Here is a 13,620-nt window from a genome sequence, read left to right as displayed (position 1 = left end):
TCTGATTCAAACAGTTGAATCTATTTCAAAATTTCCACATTACAAAAAAAAAAATCTAATTTCAACGATTTCATCTCACTTTTAATAGTGTGGTTTTGAACATACAGCTGTACGCACTGTTAGTGGCTGATATGAACAATTTTAAATACTTTAAACTGACGTCTAATGCTTATTTGTACAATTTCCTTTTAAACATATACTTGTAGGTGCTTTACAACATATTGTTCTGTTTTTTATTCGCCTGCTTAGTAACAAGAGATTTATTTATTCATTTACTGTTTTATTTACAACATACACTGTATATTTGAGCAAACACTGCAATACCTATTGAAGCAGGAGAAGAGAAGCTGAGAACAGAGGTAAACACTGTGTGAAGGGCCATCAAAATCAAATTAAGACATCAAAGAATCGGCTAAACGCACAGCTAAGAGAATTTATCTCTGAGCATTTGCTTGTGCCCCGCTGGCTGCCTGCCAGTGGTTTGAATAGAAAAGTGAGACAGGAGCAGCTTTGGGAGTCTATTATGAACTCGACACAGCCGAGGTTTTCTACAGTGGATGTGAGCCACTTCACTTTTGAAGGCTGCAGAACAACTTTGTGTGCGGTGAACGTTTTGTGTGTCGACTGTGGTGCCCTAGCTACCGTTTACATTTAATAAAAAAGAAGGGGAAAAAAGATAATGCCTCATATTTAGCTGAGCCAAACTGTCTCCATGGTTACTGGCTAGGGGTTTTCATTCTTGATTCACTTCCTCACCCAGGGCGCTCTTTCGTAGCCCTCCCCCTTCTTTCCCTTTGCTCTTATTACTACATTTAACTCCAGTTTGTCCCCGCGTGGTTTCTTCTTCTCTTTGGGACGATGTCTGCTCCTCCCGCTTCCTGCTCGGTGTCACCCCTGCGTTTATGCCTCCCACACAAAGCCCTGCGATCTCAATGAAAGCCAGACATGCACACTGTACTCATGCTCTGACTCTAAAGAAAACAACTCGTGCCTGTAGCTAGGCAACTCCAAATATGAGTCATCCCACTGCCGCGCCCATCAACTGATCAACACCCCCCCACCGCCGCCGCCGCCACCACACACACACACACACACACACACACACACACACACACACACACACACACACACACACACACACACACACACACACACAGAGCTCTGGGTCCTCTTTAAGAAGCGTAGCTGTTAACATTATCTCTGCAGTCTCTTCTAAACTTCATGGTAGCTGTGGAAACACAGCACTGATGATAATGCTGTAAGGACGCAGCCCCTCTCTGGCGTCAGTTGATCTGAACCACAATCTGATGGCATGACTGATATCAGCTCCACACTCACTGCCTGTCGAATGGAATTGGTGGCAAACTATCGCTGACCGTCTTTCTCAGTTGATCGGTTCAGTTTTTCTCTGCTGACAAAGCCATTAAACAGTCTTTTGCAAGAGCAGGTCTCTCCAAAGGGAGTTTATCAGCAAGTTATTAAAAATGAACGCAGTTTGGAAAAAAAAAATGCAAAATGCAAATGAATGAAAGGAAGTGGAGTCATTGCAAGTAAAAGCAGGAGTTATGTGGGGAAATATTCTTCCAGTGTGAGTTACTTTTAGCCTCTGACTAATTTTTCTGTCAGCAGATAAAAATAAATGACTTACAAAAAAAGAGGGCAGGGGTCAAATGATCTGAATTTCAGGGATGAAATGGCATCTATCAGAAAGACAGAGCCACATGTGTAGCTGAGCAAATGCATGTCCAGAAAAAAATCAGCTACTCAACTGTATTAGAAGATGAAACATACACAGTTAGCCAGACTTACAGATTAGTAAGTCTACATGATTTCAGTAGGGTTCATAAAATAATGCTTGTCAAATCTTCGGTGACTTTGTGCAATGCAGTGCTGCCCTCTAGTGGACAGAGACGTAAATACACATTTAAGATTCGTGACAGTCAAAACCAGGATCGCTGAAGCGACACAATGCTATTTTAATTTTGGCAATAAGACCCAGATTATTCCGAGACATCACTCACAATCATGTCTATACACAGTGTGTGACCAAATCAGTAAAAAAAACAACCCTCAAGACAAACACGAAATATCTTGTGTGTGTTAAGGAAAGTATATAAATAAGACTAACTAGTAGTATGCTAAATTGATAATATCCCACACGCTATATAACTAGACGGAAAAGGTATTAGATTAGCAGCTGGATGCTAACAGCGCCAACATAAACACTTGGGACAGTAACGGGTAAGAGCGCGTGCCTCTTTGCCAATTAAGGCTAATTAAGTGACCAGGTGCGTTGACAGGAAGTCTACAAAAACACTGCCGCCCTTCATTCCGTCCCAGTGTTTTGGTGCAAAGACAAAAACGCGTATTGGCAATGCATTTCAAACATAAAGGATACTTCGGTGTTGTGCTTATTTACACCATCACAACAATCGCTTTGCCTCTAGTAAGCCGGTGTGAGCCTACTGCGTCCTCCTTCCAATCGAATTCTCCTCCTGATGACAGCAAAGGTCATTTAACTACGGAAAGCAGCAGCAGTCATTCCTCCGGCCCTGACGTCGGAGAGCGGTTGGACCTCGGCTCAAGGCGCGCAGAAGACCTCCTAAACTCTGACGACCTCCACAGCAGGAAAGAGAAACCCAGCAGCAGCCCCGAAGAAAAGCCCGAGAAGAGACTAAGACCCAAAATGGCGTCTTCTTCGGGTCCTACAGGTGTCAGTGACCGTCACAACCCCAGGCAAGCCGAGGACGAGCCGGTTTATTCATATGGAGACTGCAGAGAGGGGAAAATTAAGCACGTAGTTTACGGCAAGTTTGTCATCGCTGGCCAGCTGGAGCCAAACGTCCCAACTCTCGACTACCAATCAGAGTCCTCTGCTTCAGGTAAGCCACTGTCCTGAACTCACCTGACCCCAGGCTCCTCCTCACTGTGCTTGCGTTTTACTTTGCTACTTTAATACTCCCCTAACGAAACCAGTTTGATAATTTTAGTCATTTTTATAAAGTAGTTGGTACATTTTAATCCCTCATGATGATTAGAAACTATTCTACCACTAAAACGAATCTTTTCACTATAAGAGGCATTTTGTGTCCAGTTTTCTTATCCATTAGTTTGCTACATGAAACTCCCAATTTCCCCCTCTTTCACTCACGCACACACACTTTACATTCTGTATAATCCTCACACTAACACCATATTCTCAGAGGTGGTTTGTTTTTGTTTACCAGTCCGGTCTCTGGGAAGCCAGACAAGGCTCAGGGGTCACCGGGTCAGCAGCACAGTGGAGAGCTGGCAGAGGCTGCTCCCTGTGGTGGAGTGTGAGGAGGACGGCATGACCCTCACTGTCAGGAGGAGACGAGCTGCACAGCTCTTGCTGGACCGAGGTGATGCTACACCTTCTGCATGTCTATGCGCTCCAGTAGCCTGGATTTTATACTTGCACTATATTGCAGTGTTTCTTTTTTTCTTTTCTTCTTTTTTTTAAGGTTTCTCTTGGGAAACCCAAACAGTTTCTTAATATTAGTAAAATTAAGATTTTGTGTCGTCTATTTGTGTCCCAGCGAATGAATCATCGGTGCCTCTGTCCCAGCTACCACCACAGTGTGGTTATACTCTTCAGACCACATGGAGAGACCTCCGTTTGATGGTTCCATATTACGCTTGTCATGTCATTCAAAAGGTGCGTGTGTCTGTGTGCTACACTTAGATTTTAATTTTTTACGTTTCTTAAAAAAAAAATTGAAACAGTTTTTGTAACTTTGCCTTCAGACGCCACCACAGTAAATTAAGTTACACGATCTAGATGTGATGTCTGTGTTGTGCACTGTGAGCTGTCCAATCAGTTTAGCAGTATAACTCAAAAATTACACAGAAAGTGATTTAAACAGAGTACATATTCTGTTATTAAAATATGTGAAATTTAAATGATCGTTTACATTTTCTTTATGAAACTCTATAACTTTCACGCATCTAAGCAAAATACCTCCAGTTTTGGAATGTTGATAGGAAAATCAGAATAAGTACGACTAACAAACGTACTAAACAGACATTCACTTAAATACAACATCTGTTTCTCATGAAAATCATATCTTTATAACTCCTTTTTGAACTTCTTTGTTCTGGCATTGCTTCAACTCTGCATTCAAACTCTTCCACAGTTTTGCTGCATGCACAGTGGTACACGCATCCAGATTTGAAAAAAAACAAAACATTTAAATTAATATTTGCTCTTCTCAAAAGAAGCTGTAAATATTTCCTGGTAGTTGGATTTTTTTATTTATTTTTTATTTTTTTTCTGTCTGAACAAAATTTGTGCCACATTATCTCCACCGTGTTTGACAGATGATGTGGCGTGCTTCAGATCACAAGCCATTTTTCCTCTTCCCATCATTCTGGTACGAGTTCTTGGTTTGATGGGTCTAAAGGTTGTTTTTTGCATAACTGTGCAGGCTCTTTAGATGTCTTATGACAAAGCCTAATGTGGCCATGTTGTTGTGTTTGTATTACTAGGTTTTGTCTTGTCATAAACTCTTTTCTCTTTGTTTTAGACTTTGACAATGACCCGTCTGCTTCCTCCAGAGTGTTCTTGAGTTGCTTAGATGTTGTGCAGTTGGTTTTCTTAACCATGGAAATAATTCTGTCATCATGCACTTTAGTTGTCTTCTGTGGTCTTCCAGGCCCGTTGTTGCAGCTGAGCCAGTCAATGCAGTCATTCTTTTTAACACTGCACCAGATTATTGATTTTTCCACTTGTAAAGTTTCTGCTGTCCCCAAGTCTAAGCAGTTTATGTGGAACCTCTGAAAAATGTTGGACTGTGTATAAAAATGACTGTTATTCCTAAGGAGTTAATGCAATTTTTTAGTAAAGTTTACACTTCAATCACATGGTTTTTTTTTTTTTTTTCCCCCTTTTAAAGCCAGAGAGGCAAAACAGCCAAAACTACAAAAAATAATGTAGTGTGTTTGTTTATGGCTGCATTGATACAGTTTTAAGTGTCAAATTATATGAAAAATGTCCAAAACTGGGCTAATTGTTGTTATTTAGAAAAAAAACTGAGTTTTTTGTAAAACCTTCCTCCTTTTGACTGATCAGATGAGTTGTACATTCACGTTAAATAATCTTTGAATCTGGCAAATGTTTCTTTTAAAATCCTGAGCATGTATGGTCTAAGGTGGGGTGTTTTTAGCCAAGGGTGGTATAAATGCTCTCTGCTTTTATTCAGGATGGCAGTTATGTGCTGCCCCTGCTATGGAGGGGAACCCCGGTCAAGATGTCCTGTCCAGTCTCTCAGATCAGCCCTCACACTGTGGGGCTATCCTCCCTCTGCTGCTCTTCACATGGGATGACTGTCAAAGTACATGAATCGACTCCTTTGGAGAAGCAGAGAGTAAATGGTAGGCTCCCCTTTCTTTCTATTGGCATCAAACTTAATTTAGATAATAGTTTAGCCTTTTGCCCTCATATGTTGAATCAAATATGAACTTTTATTTCTCTTCTGTCTGCAGTGAGAGGAGATTGGACCCCTCTAGCTCTGTTGGCTGAGCAGTGTGGCTACACTTTGGCTAAGCAAGATGCAGATACTGTAATTGCTGCTCCGTTTATTACATGTGGCATCACAGAAAAGGTGAACTTCAGAGCATACTATACACAAGACAGACTAGACAAGACTCTTTAGCCCATCTGGTTCTCCAGCATAATCATCGTATCTGATGATTACTACATGTGCATATTGTCATTTCCTGTGGTCTTTTAATGTTTTTGTTTTTTCCTCCTCCAGGATGGAAAATATATACTTCCTCTCCAGATAGGCAAGGAAATCTTCACACTTGCCTGCCCCATGTCTTCTCCTGAAGAGCTCTCCGTTAACACTCAGCCTCTGGTCAACAGCCCAGCTCATCTAACCAGGGGGGCAGAAGAACCTATGTTAGGGGCTCAGGAGCCTTTTCCATGGGCCCCTCCTTTCTACCTGGCTCCACCGTACTATCCTCACCCTACATATCACCATAATTATGCCAGTCCTAAAGTACATGCTTCATATGATTCTCCTACTCCAGCATCTTTGACTCCTGAGCCGACTTCTAGCTCTCAGCTTCACCCTCCTGTTGATTTCCAGCCAGATTATCAACCCTACTACGTCTACCAGATGCCTTTCTGGGAGCCGTATGACAGTCCTCCGTCACTCGTTGAAGAAATGGAAGATTTACGTCGGGAGAACCCAGAAAGAAGAAAAAATCAAGAAACTCCTTTTTTGGCGTTCTCTGAGAAGCACAGTGTCACACCTACAGGCTTTCCAGCTCAGCTCGAAGCGCCGCATTTCCAGCCTCTGAGACACGATTTCAATCCATACTACCACTACTACCATCACCCCAAAATCCCCCTTTCTGGCAAACCTCAAAACCCTGATTCAGGTCTGGATGTTTCTCACGAAATCTCTTCAGCTCACTTGCGTAAACATGAATTTTCAGCTTTGGCCCCCAATGTTGAACAGTCTAAGAGCATCAGGAAAGTCACCTCGGACCAGTTCCCTCCACCTGTGTCAGAGACTACCTTTTATCCCTACGCCCAACCGGAAAATGCTAAATTGGTTGACAAAACCCTTGAAACTCATGCTCCTCACCTTCTAAACCCATATCTTTACTACTATTACTTTCCACATATTTCAAGGGTTGAGGCTGAAAGACTGGTTCCATCACATCCCGACATGCCTGGAGAAACAAACTTGTCGAATTCCTCACCACTTCCTCCTTCACAAATTCTTCCAGTAAATGAGCACAACATGAATGCCTACATAAAAGCACACAAGAACTTTGAAAAATATAGCACAGAGCAGATCAAACATCCTAATTTGTCTGCTAAAGTACATTTGGAGCACAATGATGCAAGTCGCTCTGCATCGGTGTCTCCTGCAGTGCTGCCTCCAGTCTCACAAGGTCCCCATCATAGACTTGAGCCTCAACAACGCCCTCCTCACACTCAATCATTCATCAATCAACTAAATCCTTACCAGTACTACTACCACCCTTATTATCATTACTCTCAGATGTATTACAGACCTGGAAACCAAGTTTCTCCAGCTTCACCCCATCTTCTTCAAGCACCTTCTGCTCCGGCTCAACATCTGACTCCACCTGCACAATCAGTGTATGGTTTTCATAACTGGATGCATAGTCCTTTCTATTATCTATACTACCCATCTAAAGTGCCCGAAGGCAACGAGCTCCATCCTACAGGCAGCATAAACTCTGAAAACAAATCTGCTAAATCTCAGCTTCCCTCAGACTTTGACTATGGCATGATGGCAGGATATTTTAACATCCCTCCGCCACTGCACAATCCTTTCCATAGTTTATATTCACATTATATTACTCAGCAGCACCATAATGAGCAATCTGAGAAACCTGATGAAGATGCGAAAGAGAATCTAGACAAAGTGAGAGGTAAATGATCACATTTAAGGGTTTATCAATCTTGAATGCCTTGCAGTTTAAATGTTTGGTCTTACAGTTTTAGTTTGACTGCACTGAAATGTTGTGCTTAAACAGAAAACCAGTGTTTTGACTTCAGATCACCACCACAAGGGGGCAGGAAACCCTCGGCCTAATGTTGTGGCTGTAATTACACACCTGTATTGCATATTTTCCATCTCATGCTGCTGAGTCATCCATAAGAAGTTCTCCTTGTTTTGTTTGCTTTCCTCTCAGATTACCTCGAGGCCCACACGTACACGCCCTCCGCCTCACCCTGCGGCCTTGGATCTGTGTCAGATACTGATTGCAGTAACTCTTTAGGCTGCTGTTCAAACACTGTGAAGGGTAAGTCTCACACAATACAAAGCTTGTAAACACTTGTCTAAAAGGATGACGACTGTAAAGGGGGAAAGCAAATGACTAATGCAACGACTCTCAGGCTTGAAGCCTTAAATAAGTATTTGATCCCCAAGCAAAACATGACTTGGTGCTTGGTGGTGAGATCCTTGTTTGCAAGCACAGCGGCACAATGTTTCTTGTAGTTAGCAGGGGATCCAATAATTATTTCCCACTCTGTATGTGTGTCGGCAGGCTGTACAGTGGGACAGTACTGCGTCTTTGCGGTGCCTGACTCTGTAGTACAGCCCACAGTTGCCCCTCCGGCTCATTCCCCTGAGGACATTAATGCTTCCTGCACGCTGCAGAGGTTGACCCCTGATCTTGACATCTACATTGTACCTCTGGATGGCTGCGGAGTAAACAAACATGTAAGGCACATTCCTATGTTATCACATCATGTAGACCCCCCCACCCCCCAAAAAGAAGGAAAAATGGACAAACACACGCCACTGTTGCAGAATAAATTAAAACTTTTTAAAATATATATATATATATTTGATAGATGCTTGGCGAGACGGTGGTTCATCTTTTGGAAGTTCGAGGTTTACATCCTTACCAAAACGGCAATTCTGCACATGAAAGTTCTCCTTTAAGGTATGTCACTGCTGTTTACAGGAAACTTGCTTTTGTAACAATTGCCAGCAGCCTTGTAGTACTTAGCTTTAAGCATTCAGCTGTAGCAGGAAAGATTGTTTTCTCTTAAATATTCGCCGTTTCTGCAAAATCCTTCTGTGGTTTATACTCCCGTTTGTCTGAAGGTTGTCAGACTTCTGATTTGACCTCAACATGACCCTGCTTGTGTGCTTGGACAAGGATACAATATTTAAACTGTTTGAATAGTAACTTGAAATACCTTGATAATGCTATACTGGATTCTATCTGGACTTTGACTTTCATGAGCTACAATTATCGAAATGAATCAAGTTTTTCCTACTTGTACGAAAGTTTACCTTTTTTGTTTGGGAAATATTTTTTACTTTTTGGTGATTTATAACAGGAAGTGAGGAAAAGCAAAGTCATTGTTCTGTGGTTTGTCAACAGTTTGAGCAAATGTGTTCAATCTTTCTCAACCAGTGTTTTGTGGGGAAATTTAAAAAAAAAAAAAGTACTTGCTATTTGTCCACAGGTGTCCAACATGGAGGCAAAGTGTTTTCAGCTTTAATCCATGTCCACCATTTTTGATGCCATGACAATCGTCCAATCTTTAAACTGTTCACTTTCAGCTGACAGATGGAGGGTGCTGATTCCAACACATTGATATTTTTAACTATATTTCCTTTAATGACAAATTGCAACATGAAAGAGAAGTACCTCGTTTTATATCATTTCTCATCCCTATTTAAAACTCTCAGCTGTCGATTGGTTCAATAGGAAGTGAAAGATGAAAATGACTTAGTCTCAGCTGCTCAGAAAAGATGCCTCCCCCAGCTGTTATGACACTCATCAAAATCTCATAAATATTAGATCTTCACAACTGAATTATGTACCTGGCCCACTGCACAGTGGCCATTCTGTATTTTCTCTGTGGTGGTAAATGTTTTTCCACGGCTTCTGTATTTACATAGTCACTTGCTTCTTGTGTGGTGCACAGTTTGACACCAAACCAGCTGCCTTTAGGTAAATAAGATACCAGGATCTTGTAAAAGGCTTTCTAATCTCACAAGTGCGCCATCAAGGCTTCATCCTCAGCTTGTTCTTGTTTCCATTATGTTCTCTTTCATTTTGTTTTTGTTCTTTAAGCAGTGCTTTGATCAACAGCTGCTTTTCAAATGTGTATTGTTTCAAAAAAATTCGTATGTGTCAGTCTCCTTCCCTCCACAGGTTTATGGTGGGATGTAGCTCCTCAGCAGATTCTCCAGGTGAAGTGAAGTTTCATGTGATGGATGAACAGCCTCCTCTTCCTCTCTCACAGCCAACACCAGCCGCTGTCACTGTGCAACTGAGAATTGCCGAAGGTAATTTTTCTTTAACATCTGTGTTCTGTTCAAGCACCAGATCATAGCGTGGAGCCAGTAGGCAGAGTATTCTTAAACACTTTATTAAAGCGTTTTTCTTTTTCCCTGCAGATGAGTCTTTCACCAGCTACCACCCTGAAGCTCACCTCCCTCTCAGCATCTTGCAGGGCAGAACAGTTTATGTGGAGGTTAGCCTGAAGGACCCCTCAGAGTCCACACTTGTGCTGCTGGTTCACTCCTGCCTGGCTTACACTGACGCTCCATATCCCAGTGGGATTCTTGTTTATGATGGGTATGTTTATACAAGGAGGAAAATGACGTCCTCACAGATGGTCTTGTTGTTCATATTGCTGGCTGCCCCAGTAACCATTTAACATGATCAGTGGTTTAGTGTGCTCGGGGATATGGACACACTGCATGAAACTGTAGTTGTATTAGTAAGTACTAATTTTCTAGTTAATTGCAAAACAGTTTCTCTGTGGTTGTTCATGTTAAAGGACACGTGTTTAACAGTATAAACGGCCATTTTAATTGTAAATTTGATAGCTGTGCCAGCAATTTAAGAAATGCCATTGACTTTGCAAAGCTTGCTAATCAATTAGTGCACTAATAGATGCCAGTCATGCCTCTGCAAGTAGATGAGTATGAGGTTAAAACCTGTTCCTGAAAGCTGCGTGAAACCCGCAAAATATGCAAAGAAAAAAACAAAACAAAAATCTTAACCATCTTGGAGGAAATGATTGGTGGATTTTTACTAAAGCCTCGTGTCACAAATTCCACTTTCCACAATTCAAACTCAGTCAGGTGGGCATTACTTAGTAACACAGTGTGTGGATGTTTGTACTGCTTTGATTTTAAAGCCGCCATGATCTTTTTAATGAAGATTTGCGTTGTCTTGCCAAAATTACTGCTGACTCTGTGTGAAGGCAACCTTGCAGCCACAAATCTCCAACATTAAAGAAGGGGGCTTCTTTAATGCCAGTTGTTGGTCAGTCTTTGGTTGTAAAGGCATGTCACTGTTATGTCGTTCAGCTGCAGCAGCCTGGGGGTTTTGCAGATGCTTCCGACCTCGGACTTGCAGGTCCGGAAGATCGCAATTTACAGCTTCCTCTCTCTTCCACCACACATGACTAAAGGGGGCTCCCTCCGAGAAGACCCAGAGGTATTTCACACCTAAGATGCACACAAGTAAACAGCTGTTTGTGTATAAGTTACATTCATGTTCAGGCCCAGTGCAGATAAGTGAACTCGGATAGTAATGCTATTGTTTTTGGTTTTTCTTTCCCTCCTCACTCAGATCCACTTCTTGTGCCTGACAGAATTGTGCTCTGATGACTGCACCCTAAGATGCCTCGAAGGTAAGACCATAAAGAGAAATGAAACACTGGGCAGCTTGTTCATTTAAAAGTATAAAAATACTTGTTCCAATTTTGAAAAGTTTTGATTCCTGACTGAAAATTGTTTTAATTTAAACACTCGTTAATAAAATCTGATATCTGCAGACTTCTAGATAAACAAGGTTTTCTAACTTTTCATTCTATACGTCACCCAAGTAGACGATGAAGCGATAAGGATTCAGTGGTTGAAAATTTGCTAACAAATGTGCAGGAAAACCTCAGAACATGATGACGCAAGTTGACATTTACGTTGTGTAATGTGGTAATAGTCAAAAACAGAGGGGCCAGGTGAGACTTAGCTCATCGCATCTAAATAAACGCCTTCTTTGGAAAGAATGATGAACTTGAAGCGAAGAACGAGCTCTAAAGAATCACTTGTTCAGTGTGGTGGAGGCCGTGTTGTAGCATGACTGTGTATATGTAGCGCTAAAGGAACTCGACGTTCCATTGAGATTCAGTCTAATGCTCAACCTGAACGGCACTTCTTAAACTACAAAGGCCAAGGCACCGCTGGGTACTGATGGGCGATAACTAAACACGTGAACCCGGTAAATAAAAGAATGTGCCTAAACGGGGAAGTTGGTCTCAACACTTTTCACTACCTGAGGCAGAAAGTTTCAAAAACAAACAGGACCTGAAAGCATCTGAAGCCAAATGTAAAATTTCTTAAGTTTTTTTGGGTTTTTTTTTTTTGTCAGTTTCCTTGAGCTTCAGCAGTCGTTGACGCCAGAGGGTTTACAGCCGATTACTGATGTTGCCTAAGTTTGTGTATCAAATCATTTTTCACTCTGTGAAAACATAACAAAGTGGGGGGGAAATGGCAGAAATCTGTCATTTTTAATGGTAAATGGCCTGTATTTATATAGCGCTTTACTAGTCCCTAAGGACCCCAAAGCACTTTACACATCCAGTCATCCACCCATTCACACACCCATTCACGCACTGGTGATGGCAAGCTACATTGTAGCCACAGCCACCCTGGGGCGCACTGACAGAGGCGAGGCTGCCGGACACTGGCGCCACCGGGCCCTCTGACCACCACCAGTAGGCAACTTCCGATTACAAGGCGAACTCCAAACTCTTGAGCCACGATCGCCCCATTTTAAATGTAATATTTTTCTCAAACCCTTAGTTAATATCCAAAAAAACTAAGAGGATGGGAAATGCTTTCAGATTCTAGTCTGCTGAAATCACAATGATGCAGACTTGCACATTATGTACTTCCTGTTCTAACACATTGCAAAGTTTTCTGTTTGATCCGTGAGGGGTTTGTGACCTTGCTGCCATTGTTGTTGCAAACCACATGCAGTAACAATACCCAGATGGGTCGTTGCGCTGGTTATTTGGTGGTTAAACGAGCCAAAAGTACAATTCTGAGACATTACACCAAAGCCAGAAGCCTTACCAGTTTTGTTTTTTTTTTTTTTTTTTAAATATAAAAGAGGTTAAATACAAAAAGTGGAGGGTGGCATGATTTCCTGCTCCGCTGTCATTCTGCGATAAACTTAAAGTTGTAAAGCATGGTGTGATCAGTAATGTAGCTACATAAATTATCCTTGGAGCTCATATTACTGGAGTTTCCATTCACAGAAACCACCTGGTCAGGTTTCACACAGCTACCCAGTGTTCCTAATAAAGTGCTCAGTGTTTCTCATTTATTACGTGAAATGACTACATTAACATTTTTTTTTCCTCCACAGGTCCAAACACTGGTGTGTAAGCAACGAAATAAAGAGTATTACACAAGTGCAACTTGATTTTTGTCGCTTAATGGAAACGAGTGTCTCTGGAGGTTTTGCTTCTATAACTAAATAGTACAAATAAGTAGTACAGGGCAAGAAAACAAGTGACAGACAACTGGAGGCATTTAGCCTTTGAAATTTATTTATTTATTTTATCAGCAAGACGGTTAACATTGTGTCATTTAAAAAAAAAAAAAAAAAAAAAAAAAATGTTAACAAGCAAAATACAAAGGAATGAAATGTGAGCTTATTTTTTTTTTCCCTTTTCTCAGGATGAAAGCTTTTAAGCTTTTACAGAAACAAGTCTTCTGAAGCATTGAGTCTGGAATGTTTAAACAGTTTGACCTAAAACTGAACCTCTCGGGTACCTGGCTGTCTTTTTTGCTGTTCTTGTTTTTTGACCTGCTCTTTGGCCCTCTGCAACCTCTACCAGAAATCTAAAAGGAATGCACTTCTTAACAATACTCTAGTATACAGCCACTAAAAAGTAATGTGAAATTGAAGCTCACATTAGAGCGATGACACCCACCATGCTACACCTTGCTGTAATTGGACCTCTACTATAACAAAGATGATACACTGACTCCCTTTTAACAGTCATGACTCACCATATCCAGTGACTTTTACTGTGTGCAACAGACACAAACTATTAGTTTTAGG

At 41.5% G+C, this 13,620-nt stretch overlaps 1 protein-coding gene across 1 annotated transcript; it reads left to right on the top strand.

The window, feature by feature from the left end:
* The first annotated feature begins 2,374 nt into the window (after window positions 1-2,374).
* Window positions 2,375-13,505, top strand: LOC146671089 (uncharacterized). Its single transcript, XM_085403261.1, has 14 exons — window positions 2,375-2,882; window positions 3,228-3,383; window positions 3,561-3,679; window positions 5,223-5,394; window positions 5,506-5,624; window positions 5,778-7,437; window positions 7,702-7,812; window positions 8,059-8,234; window positions 8,369-8,460; window positions 9,688-9,821; window positions 9,933-10,113; window positions 10,854-10,983; window positions 11,119-11,179; window positions 12,919-13,505. The coding sequence occupies exons 1-14, from the start codon at window positions 2,375-2,377 to the stop codon at window positions 12,936-12,938; spliced, it is 3,639 nt and encodes a 1,212-aa protein (XP_085259387.1). The 3' UTR covers window positions 12,939-13,505.
* The last annotated feature ends 115 nt before the right edge of the window (window positions 13,506-13,620 follow it).

This window comes from Rhamphochromis longiceps, linkage group LG4, assembly GCF_057381845.1.
Source record: "Rhamphochromis longiceps isolate RC_006_pf linkage group LG4, R_longiceps_female_GT1.1, whole genome shotgun sequence".
NCBI lineage: Eukaryota > Metazoa > Chordata > Actinopteri > Cichliformes > Cichlidae > Rhamphochromis > Rhamphochromis longiceps.
Note: the sequence above shows the minus strand (reverse complement) of the source record. Positions and strands in the feature narration are given on the sequence as shown.